Below are 27,642 nucleotides of genomic sequence, written 5' to 3'. Positions count from 1 at the left end.
GGGAGGGGAGGGAAGGGTTTTCCATAGAGAATATGCAGGAGCAGTACTGGATCCATCGGGAATCATTACAAACTTTATTTGTCTGTGCATTGTGTACCATTGATAAGGATCATCACAATTAGTGGGCTCACTGCCTATAATGGTGGGCGATACACACAAAGAAAAATCAATGAAGCCAAACGGATGAAAATGAAATAGTTTTACATAAAGGTAATCGGAAACCTGAACAGCCTGCGCCTGCGTTTGATTCTTCCCCCAGAACAACGAGAAACAAAAAGAAAACCCCCAAACCCCATCAAAAGTGAGAAAAAGGCTTGAGAAGGAAAAAAAAAAAAAACAACAAACCCACGGCTTCGTACTCCTAGAGAAAAAATCTTACAACAGGTTGACTAAAACTTCCGAAGATTGTTCAAAAGGAGCACGGACACCCCCAGCCAATCGGTTACGGCACGAGGCTCAGATGGGGTTTTCCGCCGGGTGGGAAGAGCTCAGCCCTTCACGCTGAATTGTTCCGCCTCCAAATGGCTGTGGGAAAGAGGATCAGCTTTGGGGACTGACCCTGATGGCTTAACGCTCAGAAACAGGGGCTGTGGCCAGACCTCTGGGGGCACGGGGGGGGGAAGGGGCTTCGAGGCAGCCGCCGGCTATAAAGGCAGAGGCAGGCGAGGTGCCGGGAGCCAGCGACGCTCACCCCCCCGGGGCTGGGACGCTGCTCGGCCCGCTCGGGACCTTGTGCAAAACCTCCTGGGGACGGTGGAGGTCTTCACAGCGGCTTCGGCATGTCCTGGGCCGGCCGCCGTGGCGGGGGGGACCCCGGCCAGGAGAGGGGGGGACGGAGCCTGCAGTCTCCGGGCTGTGGGTTTTCCTGCCCTGGAAACCGCCATCTGTGTGGCCATTATTGCTTCTCCCGGAGCCACGCGCCGAGCAACAAACGGGGACGGCTTTCCCCCTCCTTTCACCCCCGCTAAAGAGGAAACAAACAAACGAACAAAAACCTATGGCGAAACTAAACTAGCTAAAATAAATAAAACCCGGTGAAAAGAAAACACTTGTATCTGCAATGCTCAACCCACATGGCCGGAAGGACTACCGCTATAGGATGCTATATACAGGTAAGGGTTCATTTTCATTCATGCAAAATGTTACAAGTACCACGACAGCATGCCCGAGGAGGCGGAGGAGGAGGCGGGAGGAGAGCTGCCGCCGCTCCGCACAGCCTCGGCTGAGGACACCGGACACGAGGTTGCGGCTGCGCATCCCCGAAGCACGGGAGGGGGAAAAGGCAAAGGGGCATGTGGGGGGGTGGGGGGAATGCTAGTTGTACACACGCCAAAACAGAAAAAAAAAAACCCAAAACAAAACCAAAAACCAACCCCAAATCAATGACGAAAACGGTTTGTGTTCCATCCTTAGAAAGCTCCCAATTGCCCCTCGTCTTCAGTCCGGTCTCTCGCTTCTCTCCGACGGGGCCGGAGGGGACGTTGCCAAGCGGCGAAGGCAGGCGGCCGGTGGCGGGAGAGGGGGACCCTCGCTCCTCCTCGCCTTCCCTCGCCCGCTGCTCTGCTTCTCGCCAGCTACTCCGGCCTTCCCCGTACCGACGCGGGGCCCCAGTCACCGTTGCATCCATCCTCCCGGGGCCGGCGGCGGGAGAGCGCGATGGGGAAGGGGCTCAGTGGCTACCGGCCGCTCGCGTTGGTAGAGCTGCGGAGAGGGCCCCGCCGCCGGGCTCCTGGCCGGGGCGGCTGCCCGGGGAAGGGTCCTGCTGGCTTTGGGGTCCTGCCTAGTTCAAAGGATGCTCCAAAGCCGCTTTCCGTCAGCAGGTGTGTGAACATGGCAAAATCTCTTTTATTCTTTCTCTGTTCATTATACACAGCGTTATATCTATATCTATACCTATATATCACTCTATATAGATACATATAGATATATATATATATATTTACTATCTCTGAGTGTCCCTTTAGAAGCCCTTTATGTGGCAGTAGGCTTCCAGAGATGAGAAGAATATGTACAAGAGCCAGAGGAGGATAAAGAGCGAGGATGTGAGCAGCTTGGAAGTCCGCGGCCCGCCCAGCTCACCTCCGATCTCGGGTCTCCGCCGGTAGAGCAGCACGCCCACACTGATAAAAGCAAAAATGGTGAAGAGGGTGACGGAGAAGGCCAAGGTGCCGGGGGAGACTTGGAAGGCTTGTCCGTGCGCCGCGTGGTAGATGGCCGCGATGGACCAGGCCACCCCGATGCCCAGGAAAACGTTCACGGCGTTGCTCCCGGTGACGTTCCCGATGGAGGCGTCCGCGTACTGGTCCTGCGTCGCTGCTACTTTGCTGGCGAACGTGTCTGCAAAGGGAAGGCGGAGAGAAAGCCTCAGGAAACAGCCGGGTAAGGAGGGACAGCGGCAGGCAGCCTGGGGACAAGTGTCAATGGCATCACCTGGGGAATGACGATAGCGGGTGAGGGGACAGGGCGCAGCCCCGTCTACGGGCACTCCCACGGGAGGGCACATCTGGCCAGAGCCAGAGTGACAATCGGGGTCTACAAATGCCCGGGAGGGAAATCTCAATGTCCAGAAACATGGGGCTTCCCCCGGCACGGCCCCAGAAGGCCCCCCAGTGCTTCAAGCAAGAGACAATGCTTCCCAGTACTCCACTGCGTTGGCCTCTTCTCCCACGGCCACTAATTTGTTGGCTTGCAAAAGAACCGAAAGGTCAGAAAAGCTTTGTGGGAGCCACAACGGTTTGTGTCTATCCTTCAGCTCCCCTGAAGTTTTGTATTTGTCTTTCTGTGTTTGCTTTAATGATGGGGAGGGACTTTTTACTGGGGCACGTAGCGATAGGGCGAGGGGGAACAGCTTTAAACTAAGAGGGCAGGTTCAAACTGAACATTAGGAAGAAGTTTTTCCCTGTGCGGGCGGTGAGCCCCCGGCGCAGGTCGCCCCGAGCAGCTGTGGCTGCCCCATCCCTGGAGGGGTTCAAGGCCGGGTTGGACGGGGCTGGGAGCAACCTGGGCTGGGGGGAGGTGTCCCTGCCCAGGGCAGGGGGGTTGGGACTCGATGATCTTCAAAGTCCCTTCCAACCTAAACCATTCTATGATTCTATGTCTCTCCAAAAAAATGTTTGTCTCACTGAAGTTCGGTGTCTTGTGCAGACCCCGACGCTTTGGTAAACAAGTGGTCATCCTTCACCCCTTAGGGAGAGAACCCACGCGGGGGGCTGTACGCTTGCCCCGGTGTTCCACCAGCTTTCATACCGGTGGCAAAAGAGCTGTGATAAAACTCGGCTGGCCTTTTGCATGGCAGATCGTGTGTCGAGTAGATCAGCACGCCGCCGCTCTGCACCATAGGGAAGTGCTGATTTTACATCCAAACCCACTCTGGATCTGCAGGGGGTGGTGCTGTGTGAGCAGGAGGGGGGATTAGCGTCTGGGTTTTGTCCAGGGCAGCACTCTCAGCTCATGAGAAGACGAATCCTTAACACATCTGCGCTCCCAGATCACCTCGGGTACAGGCAGCGGAGCGTGGCTCGGAAAAAGAAAGCGGTGAGGTCAGATTTCATGTTTTTCAGTTCTACGGAGCTTCCTTTATGCTCCATCCCAGCGGGTTCTCCCAGGTGAGTTGGCGAAGCGCAGCCTGGCACCAAGACCAGCGAGCACCCGCGTGACGTGACGCGGTCTGGGAGCATCTGCTAGTTCAAACTAGAGGAGCCAAATACATCCTAAAAACGACTTCTTAAGTGCCACCTTTTGTCGACAAAAGCAGGAGAGAAGATTTTCACTGTCAAGGGTGTGAGACAGCCCTACGAACCTCATGCCTGAAAGTGCCAGAGGTCCAAAAAATGCTCCTTCTTCTGTTCCTTGCCCAAAGCTGTTCTTCCTTTTGGTTCCGCTGCTTCTTTTTTTGGGCTTTGATAGCATTATGACAATTTCAAGATCTTCAAGCACCTGAGTGCTGATCACTGGAAGTCTGGGGGTGGTGAGGGAAGGTATGACTGACACAGGGGGGTGGTGGGGTTGCGTTAGAGCCCCTTCTCTGGGAACCAGCCCGTGGAAGAGGGTGAGTGAGAGGCAGAGGCCCTCTCACACAAGCTGACATGGGACTTCCCGGAGCAACCATGTCATTGGGAACATCCTCTCCAGTGCACTGGTTCATCCCTTCACGGAGCCAGCAGAAAAGGAGGTTGGGTTGCAGCAAGTCGATGTGCATTGGGAGGACGAAGTGGCACATAGGTGTGGAAACGTGTGGGTTTGTTCTCTCCCTGGTCAGTCCTTGGTCCCTGCTGTCTTCTGAGGCTGGCTGACCACCTCATCAGAGACACGTCTCCAAACATTCGTGGGGCCGGGGCCTTCTAGGGGTTTCACAAGTCACCTTTCGAGTAGCTTCCCCAGCTCAGCAGCCTCACCTCCATCCATTGGAACCAAAAGCCGAGCCTAATCTCGCACAAAGGCGTCGGCGCTGGGCAGAGCGCCCTGCGCACGGACTGGCACCTTACTCACCTGGGAGACAAAGCTAGAGGAGCAGATGCTCAGGAAGAAAATGCAGGACTGCCAACACAGACAGCATGTTAACCAAAGACCAATTCCCTGCCCCGGGAGGGGGATGCCACGCAGGCTGTCCGCAGAAACACACTTCACAGTCTTTGCAAGGGGAAGGTCCTTGAAATACTTCCCAGGGGACTGAATCCACGTCCTTGTTCAACCCTCCTGGCCCGCCTGAGACTGAAAAACAGCTTCCACATACACCTCAAATCTGTCCTCGAGGGTCCTGCAGAGCACAGCTGAGGACCTTGCTGTGCCCCGCTTTCCCAGCCCAAACCCAACCCAGAGGGGGCAGAGATGGACCTTTACAACAAACCCCGCTGTTGTCCTTACCTGGCACCGATGTCCCCAGTGCAACAAACACCACCGCAGTGACCGAGTCCTTCAAGCCAATGGTGCAGCCAAAGTGGGATGCCAGGTCGCCGATGAAAGCTGTCAGGAGGCCGATCATGAGGATGGAGACGACGAAGCAAGCCCAGCCATTCCAGTAGTCTGTCGGGGGCACGAAGGCAAAAAGGACCTTCCAGAAGACGGTCAGAAAGTGCATCACGTAGTCAAAGCAGGAGGGCAGCTTCTCCTCCCCACATTCATCGTCATCATCGTCTTCCCCTAGAGAAAACCAACAGTGCCTGATTAGTCTCGCCCATCCTGCAGGAGGATGGGGAAAGCTCCTGTGCACACTGCAGCCCCCCCCAAATGCCGTCTCTCATGATTTGGGCCTCAGAAGGCCTTGACTTCCAAATATTTTATTTTCCGGTCAACCATCATGAGGGCTCGATGACTTTCCTGGCTCCTTCCTACGGCACAGAGAGACCCTCCGAAGGCATCGGTCTCGAAAACCAACCTGCACTTCAGAAAGCGCAGTCTCACGCCAGCACCTCTGCCAGGGTTTAACCACCGCACGTTTTCTGGGACTCAGCCCCTCCTCAGGAGCCCTTTCCCCAGTAGATGTGGGAAATGACTGGCCTCACGCTGGCTGGAGCCAACCAGGGTGGGTTAACCCGCCAAGAGCAACACGTGCCTCATGGAGACTCCCCTAAGGAAGCTCTTTCCGAGCTGCTTCTCACGAGCACCGGCAATTCCTTCCAGCTCTCCAGAAAGACGGCTGGTTTTGGTGACTGCTGAGCTGCTAGTGCTGGCGCTTCACCTTTTCCATAAACTGGGATCCAGCCATGAAGAATATACGCCTTAAAACCTCCCTGCTCCACCACTGCTGACTGTCCCTCCCCGTTGCACGTCCCTGCCCCTTCACGTGCCTCCCTCTGAGCTCTGGCTGCCCTTTCCTTTTGGTCTGGCCTGACCAAGGTCAGTGGACACCCCCTGCACATGAAAATGCTTCCCCACTTACACCCGTTCCTGCTAGCTGTCGAGAAACCCAGGCCATGAGCCAGCTGTTGGGCATCATTTGTCACAGCAAAAACGCCCTTTCCTTCCTTCAGGAAGAAATTTTTCAGGAAGAAGTTTTCCCCTGTGGGGGCGGTGAGCCCCTGGCGCAGGCTGCCCCGAGAGGCTGTGGCTGCCCCATCCCTGGAGGTGTCCAAGGCCAGGCTGCACGGGGCTGGGAGCAACCTGGTCTAGCAGAAGGTCTCCCTGCCCAGGGCAGAGGGGTGGAACTAGATGGTCTTTAAGGTGCCTTCCAACCCAAACCATTCTGTGATTCTTCTGTTTATTTTCTGTCCCAGATCCGGGCCAGTGCTTCACTTTTCACCAATCTGTCGTTAATGCCTTGCAGGGCCCACGGCTGCGTCCCTGCGGCACCTGCAAGACCCGGGTCTCCAGCGCAGGCGGGGATTCGGGGATGCGAGTCCTCGTGTCCATCCTGCCTGATGTCCCGGGGGCAACGAAATCAGTGGGAGCCTTCCTTTCACCCTCAAGGAACAAGGATGGGCTTCTAAGTCACGGATGTCAGGGATTCCAAGGCCGTCGCGAGCTGTGTTAAAGGCACCCCTTGCACTCGGGTTGGAGGTTTGTCTTTGATGTGTATTTTTCCCTCCAAGGATGTGGACCACCGGCTCGCCCTGCACAGCTGTTGGCAGAAGCTCCTCACCAAGGGGAGGACGCAATGTGCAGTCCACCTCCGTCAGATGGCATGAGCGAGCCTGTACCAGGAGGACACCGAAAAAAGGGGCCAAGTCCCAGAGCAGCCAAGCGTACCCTGTGGAACCTCAGCCTCTGCAGCGGGCGAGGGGACAAGGTCCAACCTCGCCAGACACCGGGTTTAAGGGGATGATGGTCGTGCCTGGGAAAAGCAGTACTGACCAGGCTGGCGTAAGTTTTTGAACGAGACCGTGCTGTTTTTATCTGCCCCACTGCCGGCCGGGCTGAACAGTCCTCCTTTCACATCTTCCTCCACAGTGCGGATGTTTGATTGAATAAGAAAATTTATAAAGCCTCCCGCAGGGAGAATAAAACGGCCTCGCTGTACGCGGTGTACCCACACGCGGGTATCAACTAACCCCATGTTCAAATGGTGGCTCTGTGCCACGGACAACAGAGCTACTGGGGGAAGCTGCTGGTGAGCCACTGGCTCTTTCCGTCTCACCGCAAAAGTGGCGATGAAAAGCCAACCGGGGGATCAAGACGTGCCACCCTTCCCGAGCAAGTGGAGGCCAAACCCTGTGGACTGAAGTTTCACCTCTCGGCTAACCCCATTGTGGTCCCACAGGGAACGCACAGGGACAAGAAAAGGCGAAGGGCCCAGGGATCACCCGGATTGCGAGCACCCTCAAGAGATCTGGTAACCTGTAAGGGGACTCAACCCGCCTTCGGTTTGGCCCAGCACTCTGCCCTCATCCTTGGGGCTCCTGGCTGAGATGCAGCCTTAGGGGAGAGGGTAGTGATGGAACCGGTGAGAGCAAGGCAGGAGGGAACCTCTAATGCAGACAGCTGTACAAAGGGAGGGCACCAAGCAACAGCCTCCAGCGACTCGGAGGCCGTGCACATAGAGGGTGGAGGGGAACTCCCCTCTGCGCTGAGAAGTGATACAACAGGGGGCAACGGCTGCAAACTGCAGCTTGGATGGAGAAACGTCTTCTCCTGGAGAGCCTCAGGACACAAACCTGGGCTGGTGGACATCATCTTTGGAGGTTTCCAATATTCAGCTGAATAAAGCCGTGACTACCCAGGGAAAAACGTCCTCCTCAGCACCCTGTTGGGCCGCAACCTTGCACACGTCGATTGTCTTCAAAGCACCTTTGGAGATCAGGACCAACCCATAAGATAGAGGCAGTGGGAAACTTGATGTCTCGATAATAACTTGATGGAAAATTATGTGTTGCTTGGATTTAAAGCTTCAAACTCTCCATGGCAGAAACAGTAGCTGATCAGCGGCACGGTGGTATTATTTTGGCAGCTATAAATACCCTATTGCTGTGCACTGCCGCGGAGATAAGGAACATTTTTTCTCAGGCTGGGAAGCCGATGCTGGCCTGTTTTTCCGCCCGTTGCACAAAGGCTGGTACTGGCAGGATACACCGTGCGGTGCTCACACCGGAATTTTGCAGCAGGTATTTTAATCCTCTCCCAAGCTGCACGGCAGCAGGACTGTCATGGATCTAAATCTTTATGGGGATGATAAAACAGACTGAAAAATGAACATGAGTGCCACTGTCATAACACTCATCCAGATCTGTCTATCATTTCGTTAAGCAGCAATAGTCTCTTTCAAAGGGCTGGCGGGTCACCTCTGTGAAGGTGACTTGAAACACGGCGTTGCGGTTGGATGGTGACCCAGGGGTGCGTTCAGAAACGGGCTCCCAAACCCCAAGGATGTTTTCTTGCTGGGGAAGAAACTTTATGGGCCGTCGGGTGCGCACTGAAGGCAGCTATGGGCGAGAGGCTCCGGCTCAGCCCCACGCATGGCGCGGTGGGGCATGGCACAGTCTTGCCTGCACCTCCCACAGACCTGACCTCCGGCTGCTCCGTCACTCGGCCTCCCCGCCAACATCGCCATCAGCTGCTCGTTGGGTGGGAAATGGGGTTTGAAGGCTACTTTTCTCAGCTGGGATGTTCCATTTTGAAAGGGGAATGTGTGACTTTCACCTGCTCTCCATGGCGCGCTGCAGGAAAAAGAAACCTCAAGCCCAAACTCCAGTGTTGAGGCATTTTAACTGGCTTGGCACAAAGCTTGAGGAGCTCAGTCCTGGCAAAAAAAAAAGTAGGTTCAGATCTCAGAGACAAACTACTGTTCCCCAGCTGCAAGGGATGGCTCACGTCCACCGAAATATGCCATGTTTATTAAACGCTTGTTCATCATCCTGTTAGCAGTGACGGTGGCTGTATATCCAAGACACGGTGGCAACGGGGCTTTCACATAACTTCAGTCCTTACACGCGTCACAGAGATGGGATCCAAGTACCAGTGATTATCTCCGCTTTAATATGGGATGCGATTAAATAATTGATTCTGGCATAGATTAGTTTAGCCGTATTAGCTACAAAACCCGCAGCAAGGCTTGTCTTGCACGATACGTTCATGCTGTATCCGAAATAACGGCAGGCTCTTGGCTGGAGGCTCTAAGAATAACTATGCTACAGGGGGAGGCATCGCAATTTAGGAGATAGCTGCCGCACAATGTACTGTCCTCGTTTTCAGAGGCGGAGGCTAAATGGCACAGCCATCGCTTTTAATTACTTTGTGCCGGGCAGAGGTAACCCTGTGCAGCAGAGCTCGAGGTAGGAAGCATGAGTGTTCCCCCGTGCGTTTCAATGCACAATTAGACGGACGAGCTCCAATTGCCTTCCCCAGTGATTGAATTTCAGCCGGTCGATTTTGCCCTAATGCGTGCACACAGGCAGCCCAGCCTGGGCTGCGAGGGGGTAACGTCCGGCCAGCGAGTTACAGTGTCGCCAGCTGTTAAAACCACATCTGGAGGAGACCTCCTTTCCTTCATCTTCCACAGATGGGGGGATGCTAATATATCCTATACTGGGCATAACTGGCAAACGTGGCGCCGGCGCCTGTGAGAGCAGCACCACAGGGCGTTTTCTGAGGGAAAGGCAATTCTCCAGGAGAGGGAAGATACGATCAGATATCACCACGGCTATCACGTGCCGCCGCAGCCATGGGGCTGCTGAGCCATAACCTCCAGCCCCAGCTGGCTGGAGCAGCAGGAGGTCCTGAAAGCGGGGCAAATTTTGGCCCACAAGAGAGGGGGACTCGGTGGCTGTCTTCAGGGCTCGGCACCCTCGCTACCGCACCGTCCCCGCCGCAGCAGTACAGGCAGCCCCAGGGACGGGGAGCGCTGCTGCTTCGCACCGGCATCATTTTATGCCGCTCTGAGTTTAAAGGCTGCCTTCGCCTCCCAGGTCTCTCTCACTGCAATGCCTTCTTCCCCCGCTGCCATCTGGTAAGAGCCAGGGCGTTTCCCTGCCGGCCGCTGCAGGCACCACACTTAACGCGGGAGGCTCCCGACACACCAGCCAAGGTGATCTCACCAGAGGGTTTAATCAGCTGTCTCACCTATGCAGACGCTGCAAATAACTCCGCCACCTGTTTTGCCTTCTGCTGCTCCACTACGGTCCGCATTACCGACACCGCCAAGCTGCGACAACGAGCCAGGTGGATCGTAATTCACCTGGAGCCGCGGTCCAAACTCACCGGCGCTGACAGTAATAGCCTCAATAAACTGCTCCCTCCAGCTGTTTGTGCCAACCACCAGGGCCAGGTTCGTCTTCTTAATGAGCTTGTCCACCGTGTTCTGTGGATGGAGACGCAGAGGAGAGAGTTAGGGGCTACCGGGCTCGGAGACGCCGGGCTAAAACCCACCGGCACTCATGCTTACAGCCATGCACTCATGGAAAAAGCTTAGTAGATTTTAAGCTCAGGTCAGGAGCCCCAGCAGTGAGAGCAAATGTAAGCACTCGCAATTCCCTCCCACAGCCACCGCGGTGACACAGTAAGGGGCGGTCTGTTATTTTTTTATACTACAGAAAAAGGGGAAAGATAGCGAAACGGCCAGTTTTCAGCCCTGGGTCTGGCACGTGCGTTCGCAGCACCTGAGCTTCATGGCTATCCGGGGAGTCAGCCCTTCGTGCTGCGGGTCCCAGGCTCGAGACCGCCTGTGAGCAGGACCCGGCTGTAGCACATCACTGTGAGAACGAGGTTATATTTTAAAGCAGCCTGCAGCATTTGGGAGCCCGGTCGGCTCACCAGACTGATGTGCTTGTATAATGATAACCACAGCCTGTGAGCAGGACGGAAAGTCTGGGATCATCCCCCAAGGACCACGGCTGCGGGCTAGCGGACGGAGTAAGCGTACTTTAACCCACCGCCATCTCACTGGAGCGACCCTCACCCTTTTGTCATGCCTTGGCTCAGCTGCCTTGGAAAGCGTCCCTGGGTCCTGCTGTGAGACCTTGTGACGCCAGGAGCCGCCTGGCCTTGCTGCCACGCCGTTGCCACCTGCTTGCCAGCACCGCATGAGCCCAAAAGGAGGAGGGGAAGGAGAGCAGGGACAGGGGACGCGGACAGTACCTTGAACTCGTAGGACTCCTCAATGATGATTTCGAGCTTCGTGTGCTCCCCCAGGACCGGGCGCCCCATCTCCGCGATTCGGCGCTCTTCCTCCTCCTTGCTGGTCAGCGGCTGCTTTTCTTCGTTCTCCTCTGCAAAGCAAAGAGCCCGTCGGTGAGCCGGGTCCGGCGGGTCACGCTGGAGAGGGCTTCCCGTCAGGAAGCCTCCGGGTGGGAGGGTGAGCGACAGCGCAGCTGAGAAGGAGGAGGAGGTCATGGAGCAATAGGCAAGGCGGTTTTGCTGGGAAATGCTAGCAAGAGGTCCGGCAACTCGTCCAACCTCGGAAGGAGCCCGGTTCACCCTCGGGGCTGGGGAATAGCTCATCACCTGGTACCTGCTGCCTCTCCCGCCGGCGTGCGGGAGGGACGGGACACAGATCACCACTAGGGCCGCTCCGTTTCCCAGCTCTCCAGCTCCGCGTCGGGGCACGGCCAGGACATTTCCATCAGGCTATTACAGCCAGAGGGAGCTGCCGGCAGCCCCCGGGCTGAGACGGGTGTGAAACCTCGGCTCTGCCTCCTCCTGAGCCGGGCTTCGCCCTGGGGAGGGGGGCCGGCAGCCAGAGAGCATGGAACTCCCGCTGCCGTGGTGGGGCCGGAGGAGATGATGCTGGGCCATACAGGTGTGAGGAGCCATGCACCGGGCATGGCCCGGCCCCAAACCCTGAGAGAGGAGGCAACGGCGAGACTACAAGAGCAATGGGGCAGGTCTGCACCTCCACGGGCGACCTCTGGGGCACGGGCACCCCAGGCAGCATGGCTTCTGCCACCGTCCCTGCGCAGACCCCCGCTGAGCTCCCTTCCAGCCCACCCCAGGGATGAGGACATCAGGGCTAAAAAGGGCTGGATTCACTGGAGGCAGGAATTAAAGCATCAGTAGGCAAACACCCCGGTCAGTCCGTGTCCGACCGCCACGGCCCTCGGGCGCCACGCTGCGGGTACCTTGGATGGTGACCACGGTGCAAGGAAGAGGATGATCTCTAGCCTGGACCTTCCTGAAGATAGGTTTGCCTATCAAAGCGATCAGCAGGAGATCAGCGGGAGGGACTGTACGCCCCGTGCAAACCACCGCCGTGCGGTTAGTAAACTATCGCTCCTACTTCACGCGGGGTTAGTGTCGCTCCCGCGCCGGCTGCCCCTCCACCGTGCCCCGGGAAAGCCCTTCTCCTCCCGCTGCTGCTCAAAGGGACCGGCCTCGCGGCCAGAGCCCGGCGAGTCCAAGTTATTGTTTCCAGGGCAGCTCTGCGACCCGTGGGACCTGGGACCTTCTCCCCACGCCCATGCTCGGCCTAAGGATGGATGCTCGGCTGGCTAAGGATGCTGGTGGGAAGGGCAGGGGCTGGGTGCCGGAAGCAGCCACGGGGGCCCGCCTGTCCCGCCGTGCTCGGGCAGCCTGGCTGCTGCCTGGGGAGCGAGGAGAGCAGGGTGGGGGAGGCTGGACCAAGTGGAGAAGCACCCCCCGCCCCTGCTGCAAGAGATGGCGGGGGTGCTGCCTGCCGCTTCGGGGGTGAGGGCTCTCCCTCCCCGAGGTGGGGGTTAGGCGTGTGGGGCAGGCAGAGCACCCTGTGAGAGGACACGCTGTTAGTGGGACCGTGCGGGGGCAGCGGGGCCGCGGCACGGCACCTCCTTACCCTTCCAGAGTTTCCCTTCCAGGACAGAACAAAAGCGAAGAGGAAAGCGAGAGGAAAGAGCAGGGTGAGCATATGGCCGTCAAGAGGAGGGAAGGGGGGGGGAGTGGGGGGGAGAGCAGAAATCCATACCTGTGATGGTGAAGCCACCTAGATGAAACCAAAAATGAGGGGAAAAAAGAGAAAAAAAAAAAAAAAAAAAAAAAAAAAAAAGAGAGAGAGAGGGAGTGGGGGGGAGAGAGAGAGAAAGATTAGCATCAGCACAGCAAGACGGACACCCTGCAGCCAGCAGGGACGGGGTGGTCCTCCCCTGCCCCACGGCCGGGGACTGTGGACGTGGAGTAGCCCCCCACGACACACGCCCCAGGGGTAGCGTGGGGGGACCTGCACACGGGCTTTTCAACCCGTATCTGCAAGCTGCCACCCCCACCCCCTTCCCCAGTGTCTAATATATGCGGTGGAGCGGGTAAAACCAGCAGGAGCCTGCCCTGGGGCTGGGGGTGCATTGGGGGAACGAGGGCGGCTCCGCTTCCCTCCCCGGCCGCCCTATCCCGGGGATGGCCAGCAGGGAAGTTCAGAGGCTGGATGGGCTGTAATCCTCCCCAAAACCGGAGGCAAAGTTGGCACCGTCTCTTCAAAAAGGACCGGCCAACCTTCCCGTCCTGCCACAAGCATCCCTCGGTCACCAGGCAGTCCCGTTTCTGCCGCGCCGGCGTTAAGAGGCGATGGGTTAATTGGCACGGCGCAGGTTTGTAACTGGGGGTGTCGGCGGGTTTACGATGGCTGTAACAACGCCACTCCCGAAAAGTGCTCCTCGCTGCAGCGGGTTACCGCTCGTTAGTGACAGTGGGTCACTAACTGTGGGGCTCTACTCCAAGGGAAGATGTGGCATGAGACACCTGAGCTTACTTAAATAGTGCTGACCACCCTAAAAGAGAATGTCGTGAGCAAGGAAAAATGTCAAGCAAAATCAATTGCCTTCCGAGAATACGCAGACAAACTGGAAAAATGGAAAAGAAAAACAAATGCGCGCTTACCAAGCTCATTCAACAACAGGGCTGTGAAGGAGACAGACAGAGACAAACACAGAAGAAGAAAAGTAAATGAATAATGAAATCAAAAGGGATATCCACAGAAAGACTCCAGATCCCAGGGCAGAGATTTCAGATCTGTAAAGCTGCAGGATACCATTAGTGTTGAGAGAAAGGCACTAAAAATAAAGGAACAGAAACGTTTCATGGGATTGTGGATTTAAAATAAATTAAAAAAACCAAACCAAAACACCATTGCAAACATGGGGTGGATATGGGATTAAAAAGGCACACTCCAAAAATTCATTTTCCCCCTTTGAATTGTAGGTGCAAGATCTTCCGTTGGCCTCAGAGGCAGTTCTGCCCCGGGGGGAGGACACAAGACGTCCCACGTGCAGCGGCTACTGGCTTTGACCTCCTCCAGCTGCCCAACGGGGAGCAATAGCTTCTGGCGTGTAGCACGAGAGAAGAAAAGTCTGGGGCAAGGCTTGGCCTGGGGAATCTTGTCGCTCAACATTTGAGGTCTCCAAAACAAAAAGAAAAAGCCTCGCCCTTAGTGCCGCCGGCGGGTCTGCAGACCCCACCACATGGCCCAAGGGTGACGTTTCAGAGATGCCGTCACCTCCGGGGTGCCAAGCGCACAGCTCGCCCCGCCTCGCTGCCTCTCGTACAAAACCAAGCACAAAAATTGAGTTTTAAAAAATAGAAAATAATAATAATAAAAAAAAATCATTGCATGGCCAAAGCAGCAAATAGCATCCTTGAAAATCTTGACTCGCCTTGCAGCTGGCGAGTTTGCAAAGCTCGGCTCCCCTCAGGTTTCCTCCGTTATCTCTGTGACCGGGGAGAAGAGGAACTTTCTTTCCTTTTCCTTCTATTTTTAATTCTAGGATCCCGTGAGTTGCTACCATGGGTTCGCAAACCCGCGGCCTGGAAAGCCTATCTGCTGTTGAAGGTTGGGCTGGCGCTGGTCCCGGTGGAGCTGGGCAAAGCCGGAGCCGCAGAGTTGCCCGCCTGTCCCTTTATCCTGGCAACGCTGGCTGCGCTCCACAGATGCCACCGGCACCGTTTAATGACACAAACCCCACCTGCAGAGCCTGGGCCCTGCCAGCACGCCGGATATTTTAGCCCCGCTTCTGCTCGCCGGTGACACAAACCAGCGGGAAGCCTGATGGAGGGGACGACGCAGCCCACCGAGACGGCACTGGCGCCGAAGGGGAACGCGGGCATCGCTGCCGGGTGCGTTTTTAAGCCCGGAATTACCGCAGCACGTCCCCCACTCAGCGTGGGGACTGCTGGGGGCCCTCTCCGTCCTGAACAACTGATGTATAACAACCCCCCGCCTGCTGAAGGGAGAGCTGATGTCCCAGAAATTAGAAAGCAGCTCCAAGGCAGACAGACCAAATGCTGCTGCCAATTTTTTTACAAAGGCTTTAATAAGGGTCTGTTGTAGGGCAACTAATTATCCTAAGTAACTCTAAAACCGCTTCTTGCTCAGCCGCCAGTGGCACGCAGAATTAGCTGCTGCCATTAATTTTCACTTAATTTCCCAGCAGAAAAAAAAAAACGCACGGCAAAATAAGTGAACTCTGTCTTTTTGGGAAGGTCTGCAGTTGGTTTAAAAACGTGATGAAAGAGGAAACTGTTTTTATTACCCCTGTGAGAAGCTATTATCCAGCGCAGAGCCGTGGAACTTTATTTGCGTATAACCTGCTTTCTCCCAGACCGATGGCAGCGTACGGCATTACCTGCTCGTGCTGTGAGTCTCCGCTATTTTCAGACCCTAGCGCCAGTATAAAAAGGCTGAAGTTACTGCTCTGGCCATGCATTTTATTTCCAGTGAAGGCTATTTTATCTTCCGCTAAAAATGACGCGGCATCGCCTTTTGGCTTCTCGAGACCGAATTTTCCACTGGATTAAATGAAGGTGTAGCTGCCGCGTGGCGGGGCGGCGCTCTCAAAACGCCCCCGGGGGCCGGCGATGCTCGTCGCCCCCTGCCCCGGCGCTCGGGGCCCTTCCCGGGTGGGGCGCCCCGGTGAGCGGGACGGAGTCCTCCCACAGCGAAAGAGGAAAGAAAACAGAGCAAAAAAGGTGCAGTGGCCAAGCTGCGAAGGAGGGAGGGCAAAACGGCCGGGAGCCAAAGTGCGAGGAGAAAGGAGTGTGAGAGTAGGGAGACACAGAGAAAGCGGACGGCAGCGTCTCGAGAGCTGGTCTGGTTTTACTCTCACACCTTTCACTCCTCGTCGTAGCCACACCGGGTCCCCAAGCACAAGGAAGAAACTGCACTCTTTCTCATACTCCTCACGGTCAAGTACTCTAAGGGTAATGAATTTCCTGTGGGAACACAAGACAAAGGCAAACACATGATTGGCATCACACACGCATGCAGTCCATGTCCGCCCGGGTGCCGTGGTGCCGGAGATGGTCGGGTCGGGGGAAGCGGCTGCACATCCCCCCCCCGGGGGCGTATGGGGAAGGGCAGGAGCTCCCCCGCCACCCGGCCGGGGCCGGGCCTCGGTGGGCTGGGGAAGGAGAGGCTGGGCGCCGGGGAGGGTGGGAACTGCCCCCGCTCCTGCCCTTTTCCATAGGCGCCGGGGACGCGAGCTCGGTGTTGCAGGTGCCAGGCATGAGCGAGCCGGACAGGGACACACGGGCTGGGCTCAGCCCCGCAGCACGTCCCCCACCTTTCTTCTCACTCATCTCCACCAGCCGGGGCTCCCCGATCTCTAGGTAGAAGGTCTTGTTTTTCTCATACTCCTCATCATCTATCACCTTGATTGATATCGTTTTGCTGGAACAGAGAAGAAGAAATAGAGATTCAAGAGTAAGGGGGGAAAGGGAGGAGGGGGGGCAGGGAGAGGAGGAGGGTGGAAACGGCAGGAGAAGGGGGCTGCGGACAGAAGGCAGCGGGTTCGGTAGCCCAGGCGGGGGGGGGCAGCGCAGCCGAAAGCGCAGGGCGGGAGCCGTGGGCCGGGCCGGCCTCGGGGTGAGCGCGGGCCCCGGGCTCCGAGCGCCAGCGGCCAGACATGACGCAGGCTGGACCAGCCTCCCCCAGAGGGGCCTCAGCCCGAGGGCAGCAAGACACACGTCCCCTTCCAAAAATCCAGGGGGGCGGAAGAGCCCCTTGACAGCTTGCACGCTGCACCGCTTAAACCGGCCCCCCGCGCACAGGAGAGGCTCCGTCTCGCCAGGCACAGCGGATCCATGCACGCCGCCACCATCCGCTGCTCAGTCTGGGCTTTGGAGGCTCCGATTTACGCCCTTGAGAGGGACGCCGGGGTTAGGACTTCTTCTGTGGGGGGAACGTATGGGAAAGACGGTCTTTCTGGATAGGGGAGGGGTTGAAGGGAAGCTTCACTGCCGGTGAGATTTAGCTTTTCTTTTGTTTCCCTTCGCAAGCAGCACACCCTCACCCAAGCCCCGAAGGTTTGGTTCCCTCCTGCTCACGAGTTGTGCAGCAGGTCTCTCTTCACAGGGTTGCCGAATTTGTTCCCCGCTTTCCCCGTGGTACCGGCAGAGGCTCTGGCCACCAGCAGAGACGTTTGCTCCGCGGGGCACCGGACAGAGTGAAAATTGAGTGAACGAAATTGCTTTACCTGGGGGGGGGGGGGGGGCGTGGTGGAAATCAGCATGGAAGAAGTTTTCCAGCTCTCTTCAGGGACTGACGAAAGTAGCCCAGAAACGCCCAGCCCCGGGTTACACGGGGCTCGTGCCCGGCGAAGCAGCCCGAGGCTGCTCTAATCTCCGACCAAGGAGGACCTGCTGCTCCTGGCCGGTCCCAGCACCGAAAACCCCATAAGCATGGAAGAAAGCCACGCTCCAGGGGAGTGAAATTCAGGCCCCGCTGCCGTAATCTCTGGCTTTCTCCCCTCCTTGCACATCTGTACTGCCACCCAGAGCCCCTCTCTCTCTTCAGCTGACGGGTATTTGGCATTTTACTCTCATTCAGAGCAAACACTGCCAAGCACTTGGAGGAACAGCCGCGATGATTTCTTGCGCTGTTCGCTATGAGTCAGAAGCGTATTAAGTTTGCCCTTCATGCTTATAATGAAACCATTTACTCAAGAGCGAGCGATGGCTGTGAAAAGTGCGACAATGCAGCACGGCTCAGTGTAATTGTATTTTATAATGAATATCTGTAATAATTTGTTCTGTTTATAATTATTGCTGCAATGGGTTTGTACATAGGAAAAATGGTTACCGAGCACGCAGTTGATCTTGCTTTGCATTGATGAGTTAGGGGAAATTATCGCGTATTAAAAAACTAATGAAGGATGCAAAAACGCTCTCAGCCAAGCTATCAAAGAGGACCTGACAGAATTAACGGAATGGCACAATTTCAAAAGCATTACTAACAAAATCAATAATTTTCCTGACAAATCCCATTAAAACGTACACTGCGCCCTGCCCCTCTGTAGGAAAAAAAAAAAAAAAAAAAAAAAAAGCCCTTCTCAGGAAAGTTAATTAAAAAGGCTGCCTTCATCGATTCCGAGGGCAGCAGAGGTGTCAAGACGTAAGCTTCCTATGGGCGCGCTCTGGCTCGCCGTGCGTGGCGTTCCTCAAAACCCCACAAAACGATTCTCCCTCACAAAAAGAAACCTGGGTGCCAACGGAAAAAGCTGGTCCTGATGCTTAGACCCAACACCGGTAGGAATTCCTTGAATAACGCGGCCTTGGGGCTTAAAGTGCCACCGCCAGCAGGTGCGGCATTCCGAGAGGTCTGTCTAGGGTGCGAGCAAGTGCCCTGTGCCGGGTAGACATGCGCACCACTGCCGTTTCTGCTGTTTGAGGTAGCTGGGGCAGGGGGGGAGAGGGTGGGAGGAACAAACGGCAAGCTCGCTCGCCGGATGGATCCCCAGTCAGCAAGAACCGCTGAGGCAAATTTGTCCCTGGGATGAGACTGCAGTCCCGGAGGAAAGGATTTCCTCCCGATGGTGTTTGAGATCGCATCTGTTTGAGAAACAGCGAGCCCGGGAAAACAACGCGGGGCTGCCCCGTCTCCATCGCGCTGCCTTTTGCCTGCGGCGAAGCCCCTCCGCAGGCTCCCCCCGCCTGTGGCCACGTGTCCTGCTTCGCGGTAAAACGGAACCCCTTTTCCGTGCGGTAATTTTACATTGCAGCTAAGCCTCTTCTAACTAGCTGAACTCTCGGAAATTAACAGCACATTGTGCAGATACTGTTCGCTCTCGGAGTGATAAGACCCGATTAGCTGTAATTTATGCCCAGGCATGGGATGCAGAGAGGCTCTTGCTTGTACTTATTGCCATAACAACCAAGGCCAGATAGCTTTGTTATTTATTATTAGTATTTCATTAAAGTCATTTAGTTCCTTCTGAACTCCTAAGTTGCTCTCTCCCCCTCTCCTTGGACAGAGAGCTGGGGGAGAGCATCAGTTGTTTGTGCCGGTGGCCGGTCCGGCCCAAACCGCGACACCAGGCGGCAGGCTTTGGTCCGTGGAGGAGGAGGAGGAGGATCAGGCAACGGCACGATTTATCCCGCGCCAGAGCGAGGACCGCTTTCTACAGTAACCTGGGAGGCGCGCTGACGACACCCTGCTCTTGCGGGACCCTCTGACACGCTCTCCGCTTCTTGATAGTGCTTGAGTGAACAGAACAGAAAAGGGACGCCGTAGAGCACCCCGAAACCCCCACTGCTGAGTCACTGCAGGGCCAGAAACCGGGAGTCCCAAATCTACTGGACGGAGGGAAAACCCAGATGGTTAGAACAGAGGATTAAAGCAGCCTCCAAAACATTACACATTTTCTTCACCTCCTGCGAATCTGGGGTCAATTTTAGATGGCGTTTGCCCAAATCCTCACAGAATGAGCTTCGATTTGGGGACGAAAGCGGTGTTTCTGCCATAGTCCACCATCTCCAGGACCTGGGTGTCTAACCCAAACACTCAAGGTCCCATAAGCGTGCAAACGCCGCAGCCCTTAAAAAAGCTAGAATATTTTTCTCCTGCCTTGTCCCACTGCAGGTGGGAAAGAGCAATTTCTGGAGCACCTCTCTGACAGCTTTGGGCGGTTGGGGCTAGAGGTCCCTCTGCCGAGCCTTGGCTGTGTGTTGGCCTAAACCAGCAAGCTTGGGAAGACCTCCTGCCTTCCTCCCTGCCCGCTGCCGGCAGCCCCGGTGACACCATGGGGCACGTTTGCAGCAAACCACTGCTGCTGCTGGGGTCTTCCTTCCATTGGCAGCGAGTGCCCGTGGCCTGAGCTTAAGAGCCCCATTCCAGCATGAAGGGGGAGGGCGTCCATGGCGCATCCAACTGTCGGCATTTCTGGACCAGAAATCGCTCTTCCCGGAGTCTGTAGCCAAGGCAATTGCTGAGGGAATGAGTTTCGTCTCATTTCCATGTACCAGAAAACAAAGAATGAAACAAATCTTGCAGAATTGCAGCTCCAGCTCTTCTCCTCTTGCTGACATCCAGCAGCAAGAGAAGGATGGTCTCTTTGGGAACACGGCACGCACATCTCTGCCCTAGCTCCAAGCCCAGTGCTCCCCATCAGGATTTAATTTTCATTTCACACCACACCATTTCATTCGAACTGTAAAGGTCTTCTAACAGAGCATTCCCACAGAGCCCTTAGTCACAATAGCCCGTGGAAAAGTCCTCTTGGCTGGTGATGCTCTAAGGATGGCACACCAAGGGAAGAACAGCTATACCTGGTTGGACCCAACGGCCACCCAGCACAGCCTCTACTGACAACTGCCAAGAGCACCTTGGATTAGGAGGATATAAGGGCAGGACAGGAATATAGAGAGTATTTCCAAGCGATGCTCTCCCAGCCCCCAGATATTTGTGTCTCAGGGGTTTCCCAGCCAAAACGGGTTTCTACGTATTTAGCTACGCTCTGCAGGTTTCTCCCATTTCCCTTTGAGCTTGGGTAAGCTGTTGGCATTTGCGGTGTGCAGTGTGACTGCTAATGCCAGCCCAGTGTCACGGACAGCAGAGGGCTGCTCTTGGGAGGTGCTGTGTACTTGGCACAAGCGCCCAGAAAGCGAGGGGGGGCTGGCATGCATCTCTGGGAAGGGCGAGAGAGTACTCACGTGCCTGCCTGCAGGTGACCCCAGCGGTGACATGGCACTAGCAGGACAGGGCTGAATGTCCCCTATCAATGGGCAAGCAAACTGGCTTTGTACGACGGCAAAGGCACGACAAGAAGAGATCTAATGCTTCGGAAAAAAAACACCAGCTGGGGAAAGCACCCCGTGAGCCATCTCGAGCACGTGCAGGGAAAGGCACGTGCGCAACGAGCTAGCACAGGGTGACAGGAGCAGAACGGAGACCAACAGGGGAATATTTCTCTGCAGGTACTTTCTTTGTCCAAGGGCACATGAGAAGATGGGTGCAGCACTGGGCAGAGGTGTAAGGAGCTGGGACTGCCAGCTCTCCCGTCTCCACTAGCCTTTTCTCTTTTGTGGCATCAGATGGCACCAGGAATGACCGGTGACAACCTACACGGACCTCTGCATTCATTTCAAACCTGAATATCTGCACAGTCACAGCGCACCGGCAGAAATCCTGAATACACTCGTAAAAACCCTGCCATCCCCAATCTACGCTGTACTGCTTAGTTACATGACATGGCAGAAACCCCTCTCATGGCTCAGACAAGTGACCAGCACTGCAAGGACCAAGGGAGCTCGCTGTTTCCAGGGCATCAGCGATCAGCTCCGGAGAGATCCAGGCAGGACACGCTGGGGGACAGGGGACATCCTCCAGGGCGCTTCTTGACAGGGCGAGATCTCCAGGAGCAGAGATGTGTCAAGTCCAGCGCTCACTTCCTACTGCTGCTCAGATTCAGCATGGCAAAAGGTGGTTTTCATTACTGCACAACACATCTCAGCTCTCTTTCAGAGCTGTAGTCATGCCTTTTTAACACTGCTTTTTTTATTTTTTTTATTTTTATTTTTTTTTTTTTGGAGTGAAAGAATGAGGCCAGCTACCTCCATCCTTGGAGATGTTCAAAGCTTTCCTGAGCAACTTGGTTTAGCTTTGATGTTAGCCCTCTGAGAAAAGGTAAGGGCCAGAGACCTTCTGATCCAGCTTCCAATCCAGAGACCTTGCCCACCTCAACCCTGCTATGCACCTAGGTCAGAGATCTCGCAGCTAAGAAAGCGTCATTGTGCAGAGATCACCTGTGAGCTGGAAGAGCTAAGAGGTACTGCCAGTAGCGGTGCCTCCAGAGGGCCAGGAAAGTGATCATCTCTCAACACGCAACCAACCAAGTGCTACAGCAGTCAGTAACTAGCTTGCCCAGGAGAACGTAGTGTGCTGTCACTGCCTGGACAGACAGACACTTATTCCTGGGGAGGGAACAATGCTTGTCACCCATCCGGCTTCCACTGATCCCCCAGAAGGACATGAAGAGCTTGGAGGACTTGCAACTGCAGATTCACAGTTACCACACCCAGGGCGGGCAGTCGGGAGTGGAGTCCTGCTGCCTAAGCCCGGTGCTGCCAGCCCTGAGCCCCCGGCAACCGCGCACCTCAGAGTCACAGACTGGTCGGGGTTGGATGGGACCTCTGGAGATCATCTGATCCAAGCCCCCGCCAGAGCAGGGGCACCCAGAGCAGGTTGCACAGGACACGTCCAGGCGGGTTTGGAATGGCTCCAGAGTGGGAGACTCCCTCCCTCTCTGGGCAGCTGTGCCAGTGCTCTGCCACCCGCACAGGAGAGAAGTCCCTCCTCAGGTTGAGATGGAACTGCCTATAGTCAAGTTAGTGCCCATTCCCTCTTGTCCTGTCACCGGGCACCGCTGAAAAGCCTTCCCACCCAGAGGGCCAGCGAGAGAACAGCCATGCGGCACACACCACCTTCTGGAGGGGACATTTCAAAGCCACATCCATCAGTGCTGCCCGTTCCGGCACGCGTTCTCAGGCTCCCGCAGAGAGCTGCCGCATCGATTTCTCATACATCTGCTCGTCAGCCAGTCACTTAATTAGCTGAAGTTAAAGCTTGCCATGAGAGACGGGCACGTGGCTTGGGAGAGTCCTGTGAGCACAGGGTACCGGGCAGTGCCTGTGCAGAGGGCTGATGTAGGGGACTGGGTGCCATGGGGGACCAAGCTCCAAAACCATCCTCAGGGCCGGGCGCCGCCACCCCCACCACGCAAACTGGCCGTGGCCATCGCGAGGAGCCATGGACCAGCCTCCAGGGCACGGCCAGAGCCGACCGCCGAGAGCAAGGCAGCCCTTTCCCTCCCCGTCCCCCCCCTTCACCACGCTTTGCCCTCCATCTCCCCGGCTGTCCTCTGCTGGGTGAGCCCCCCTGGAGGCTGCAGGGGCGCGAGGCCCCGTCCGTGCTGTTAGGAGACCTCGCTGGCCCTGCGTCTGCCTCTGCAGCACACAGCTCGTCCCACCGGGGCACCAGGGAGCGCTTTTATGCGCTTCACAGCTCCACCGCTCACATTTCCGGCAGCTGCTCGAGGAGGGAAGCTGCCTCGTCGCTGGGCAGGAGGAGCTTTTTCTTGCACCGGTCAACAACAAAATTTGCACCTGATGGTGAGGAGGCGACTGCCTCACGTGCGGAGAGACACGCGGGTCTGTGGTGGAGGGGACGCGGACCTGGCGGGGGACACATGAGAAGGCGACGCTCAGCCAGCGCAGGGACGCACCTTCCCGAGGGACAGCGGATGCGCAGAAACGGGCCAGATTACGCGAGCGACCTTGTGCAAGGCACGATTTTAGCTCTAACCCAGTGGTCTCTGACAGACGAGGGGGTTCATTAGGGTTTCTGTCCCTGCTGATGGGATCCCATCTTTGCAAGACGTGCCATGAGTCACCCACGCAGGGCCCTTTGCGGAACCAAGCCCTGCTGACACGAAATGTCTGTACTTCACGAAAATTTTGCCTGAAGCGTGCTGCAAACACGACGCGGGGGGCACGGGAAGAACCTGCCTGAAGCTAAGGCTGACGCGCGCTCTGGGAAGCGCGGATGGGGGCTGAGCTGATGCGGCAGCTTGGTTTGCCAGTCCGGCAGCCCAGATCTGCATGGGGCCGCACGGTCCCGCGCCTACCAAAACCGTGGTCGAGCGCACCAGCCTGGGCACTGCAAACAAAGGGAGGGGCAACCAGTGCCTCTATCCTCCCCCCACCGCCGGAGCCAAAACTTACCTGGCTGCTCTTATTTTCGTGGTTACCCTCCACCTCTTTCTCCACAGCTTGCTGGATCAACCTTCCTAAGACCACAGGGCTGTGTTGTCGTTTCCGTGGCTGCGTAAAGCAACTGCTCCCCTGGCCTCAGCGAGCCTAAGTGACAACACACAGCTCGAAACCATGAGGCTGTCCTGCTCCAGAGCACCACTATCAGAAAAATCCTGGAAAAGGCTCCAGCCTGCTCTCCCTGGGCTGTGTGGAGATACAAGACACGGGAGGCGGTTTGCAGAGGCAGGAGGACCCGGAGCTGTTGCTGCTCAAATAGCTGGGAGATGACAGGCACAGCTGATGCTCAGTGCCTCAGAGAACACCTTTCAGGAGCAACGATTGCCAGGTGAGGTGATTTCACACGCTAGACTGAATGCCGCCTGCCTCTCTTCTTAGGAAGACCATATTGGGCAGGATTTGCCAGACCAGGAATGCTTTTCCGGGGAGCCCTCGATGTTCGCTCTGACCTGGCTGTGAATTTTGCCCTCTGGCTGACGCACTTCTTCGCTCCCCTGCCCACGGCACATTTTGCAAGGGGCCAACTAGTCAGCGATGCACGGCACTCTCTTGGTCTGCCCCTGCATGTTGCAGGGAAGAGACGTGAGAAGGGGTCAAGGCCGGCTTTGAAAACCCGCTGCAAAACTTGAAGTGGAAAACAAGGATGGTGAGGAATAAAACCGTGAAGGGGTTTATTCCTCTCTGTGATTGTCCTCATACGCGTTTTCTTCAAGCAAGAGCAACTGGAAGCTCATACAAGTGCTTCTTGCTGGTCTCTGCCCCCAAATGTGCACGTGGCTTTTCTTTACAGCTGGGTCCCATCCCCCCCCCCACCTTACGGCAATAATTGCTCTCACCTTTCAAATAAATACGAGTTGCTCTTCCCCGTGCGCACCTGCCATAGTTGCTGTGACAGTGTTCCTCGAACAGGCGACGTCGCCCCCATCAGAATGGCTTTGGCGCTCCCCAAAATTTATTTTGACGGAGAGGACAGCCCTGTAAATCATTCGGCAAACTTTGCTGAGTTAAAGCTGACTGCACAAAACAGTGGGGACCGTGCGAAATAGTAGGTCCGTGTCTAACGGCGTGGCTTCAGGATCGGGATTCAGGGAAGCCCAAAATATGTCTGCTGTGCATCAGCAGCAAGGTTTTGTATCAATCATAGCAGCGCTTCCCTCCCAGGGAAGGCACGTGGCAAGTCCCGCTTGCCCGGGTTTCAGGACGAGGGAGAACTTCCCGTGTTCTTTGGGAAGAGAGCGGACAAGGGGTCTCGATTGTGCCCTGTCCCTCTGCCAGGGCTGCTGGCAGGTAGCTCTGCTGCTGGAAAAGCAGCTGCTACGTGGGAAAAGAAGGAGAGGACGAGGGGATGCTCAGAGACAGCAGAGGGCACGCCGCAGAAATTCGGTATCGAACGTGCAGGCTCCCTTTCAGGAGCAGCATCCAGCTTCGTTTTAACTCCCTGCTCCGGCAGGGATGCAGCCGACTCCTCTCATTTGCTGCCTGGCCCCGAAGATCAGCCCTTCTTTTCAAGACGCTCCCCCCAAACTCTTGGCACGGTGACCCAAATGCAGGCTGAGGGTCCTCTGGGTGGTGCGGCAGAAATAAGCCCTTCCCCCTCGCTACGTTCATCCTCCTTCCCCTGGCGAGGCGAGCGACTGACTCCAAGACTGGGAAAGCAGCTGTGGGCAAAGCATTTTGCGCGGCGCCGCTCATCGCGGTGCGCCCTGCTGCTCCCAACAGCTTCCGCGCCAGCTCAGCAAAACGCGTCTGTGGGCACACGCACACGCACACGACGTTGCAGTCCAAGCGCCGAACCACGCGGCATCTGCCCGCCGGCGGCGGTGTGGGCGGGTGTGCAGATGTGATCTGCATTTCGCAAGCGCAGCACCCGGCAGACGTCCTACCTGCTCTGCCTGCTGGGGCCCTGCTGATGCTAATGGACTCCTAAGCTACGGAAACGCCTTTTTGATCTTCCATGAGCTTGTCGCGAAGCGTCACACTGAACTTTCATTAGAAGAAGCTGTAAGTAATCTCCTGTCGAGGGAGGTTCGAGTGCAAGGCTCGCGCCTTCGGCAATTTAAATGACTGGCTGCAGAGTTCACCCCTGGTCCAGTCTCCCTTCGGCAAGTCACTCGTGCTGGACCAGGATCGGGGGGTACCCGTCTGTATGAAAGACATGAAATGCTGTCACTGCACAGGCTTGAAGCATCAGGGATGCTCGTTTCTGAAGACCACAGCCCCGTGCCATGCAGCGCCCTCACTATGCCACGAGGCAGGCCCTGCAAGAGAGGCGATGCAGACGATGACCCAGGGATAAGCCAGCAAACTCAGAACAGCCCCCCGAAGCGCTCCCCGGCCACCCCCCGAGAGGGGCTGCTGCTACAGCAACGCTGCCTTAAACAGTGACAACGTTTGGAGCATCAAGTCAACAAAACGACCCCAAAATCCCGACTCTTTACTTTCTGCACTGAAGGCGCTGCTTGGTGTTTTCACGTTTCCATCCTTTGGGGATGGCTCTGGCCAAGAAAGAGCGTGTGCTGGGCTCGAGCGCCAGCCGCGGGGTTCCTCTCTGCCCCCAGCCCAGCAGGACATGGCAGGGAGGGGACAAACTTGGCCCCGGGGCTTGGCTCCAAACACGACAGGGCAATGGGGAAAGCTGCTCTGCCTCTGAAATTCGTGTCTCTGGACACCACATGTTTTTCAGACAGAGGGAGTAAGCGCAGGAGCTGATTTTACCTCCCCTGGCTGGAAACGCAGCCAAGCCTTCAGACGGTTTGGGAGTTGTTTTCGTTTTATTTTTTTCTCTCCCCCTTCCTTTCCAACAGGTTGCCTCTCCAGAGGGCAGAGAAGAACGCATGCCAGCTGAGATGGAATTTTTTCCCCTGCCTTTTCAAACACCTCCAGGTCTTTAGGCGCTTAATGCCCGTCCCCTCACACAGACCGTGCTGACGCTGCCCCAAGAAGACCAGCGGACCCTGGTGTCCTTGGGCTGCTGTGCCCGGGCAGAGGTGGGTGACGGAAGATGTGCGGGGCTCTGGTCCCCGGCTGGAGGGTGCTGCCGCAGCAAGGAGCCCTTCCCCACCCCCGCTGGAGGGTCTCACCACCCTGGCGCCTGCATCACGCCTGCAAGGGCCACTCCGGTGGGTTTCCCCTGCTGCTGGACACATTCAAGGTCAGGAGGACGTGGGCAGTTGCAAGCGCCACCGTTCACACCGCGTGGCTGACACACGTGGCCGTCTGTTTACTGCCAAATAAATCAAACCCTGACATACGTCCCTCTCGGCTGCAGCTCTGGGTATAAAGACCCTTTGAAAGAGGCACCAGATCTCCCCAGCAATACTTGGGGTTAAAGCCTGTGGTGGGAGCACAAAAGCAAACGCATATTTGCTGTGGATCCCTCCCCGTGCCGAGATAGGCAGGAAACAACCCTGCGAGGAGGATGAACAAATTCTGCTTCTGTCTCCGGTTACCAAGGAGATTGTTTAAACAAAGCTAAAATAAGAGGAACCGAGTGGCCAAGAGAAACGTGAGCGTGGAAGAGCGGTCTCGAGTGCTGTGTGACAGCTCCTGCCTTACAAGCTGGGCAGGGTCCCTGCGGCGGGGGGAAAAGGTCCACGTCTCGGTTCACGTGCGCCGGGGTGAAAATGGTAAAGAGCGCGTAAAAACGGCAACGCGCAGGGGCCGCCCCAGGGCCGGCTTTGCCTGTCATGCTGGAAACTGCTGGCGTTAGGTGGAAGCGGCGATTCCCACACAAACCCCGGAGCTGGTTTCCATCCCTCTGCAGTCCTTAGTTCG

At 56.4% G+C, this 27,642-nt stretch overlaps 1 protein-coding gene and 1 long non-coding RNA gene across 3 annotated transcripts in view; one reads left to right on the top strand and one right to left on the bottom strand.

Annotated features, from left to right (window-relative positions):
- Window positions 1-1,334: 1,334 nt before the first annotated feature.
- SLC8A1 (solute carrier family 8 member A1) overlaps window positions 1,335-27,642 on the bottom strand; it is a 98,044-nt gene continuing 71,736 nt past the window's right edge. The window contains exons 2-7 of one of the 2 annotated variants that reach the window (XM_082480401.1): window positions 16,353-16,492; window positions 11,985-12,053; window positions 11,005-11,135; window positions 10,129-10,228; window positions 4,864-5,139; window positions 1,335-2,337 (exon numbers count right to left, since the gene is read on the bottom strand). In XM_082480401.1, the coding sequence (XP_082336527.1) occupies window positions 1,961-2,337; window positions 4,864-5,139; window positions 10,129-10,228; window positions 11,005-11,135; window positions 11,985-12,053; window positions 16,353-16,492 (1,093 nt within the window). In that variant the 3' untranslated portion in view covers window positions 1,335-1,960. Of the gene's footprint in view, window positions 2,338-4,863; window positions 5,140-10,128; window positions 10,229-11,004; window positions 11,136-11,984; window positions 12,054-12,802; window positions 12,821-15,931; window positions 16,036-16,352; window positions 16,493-27,642 lie in introns of both variants that reach the window. The other variant, XM_082480402.1, reaches the window with a different exon arrangement.
- LOC309669666 lies at window positions 2,275-8,865 on the top strand. Its single transcript, XR_014268935.1, has 3 exons — window positions 2,275-2,379; window positions 6,528-6,798; window positions 6,886-8,865. It is a non-coding gene; the product is annotated as an uncharacterized lncRNA (long non-coding RNA).

Source organism: Vanellus vanellus (assembly GCF_965231255.1).
Source record: "Vanellus vanellus genome assembly, chromosome: 3".
Lineage (NCBI taxonomy): Eukaryota > Metazoa > Chordata > Aves > Charadriiformes > Charadriidae > Vanellus > Vanellus vanellus.
Note: the sequence above shows the minus strand (reverse complement) of the source record. Positions and strands in the feature narration are given on the sequence as shown.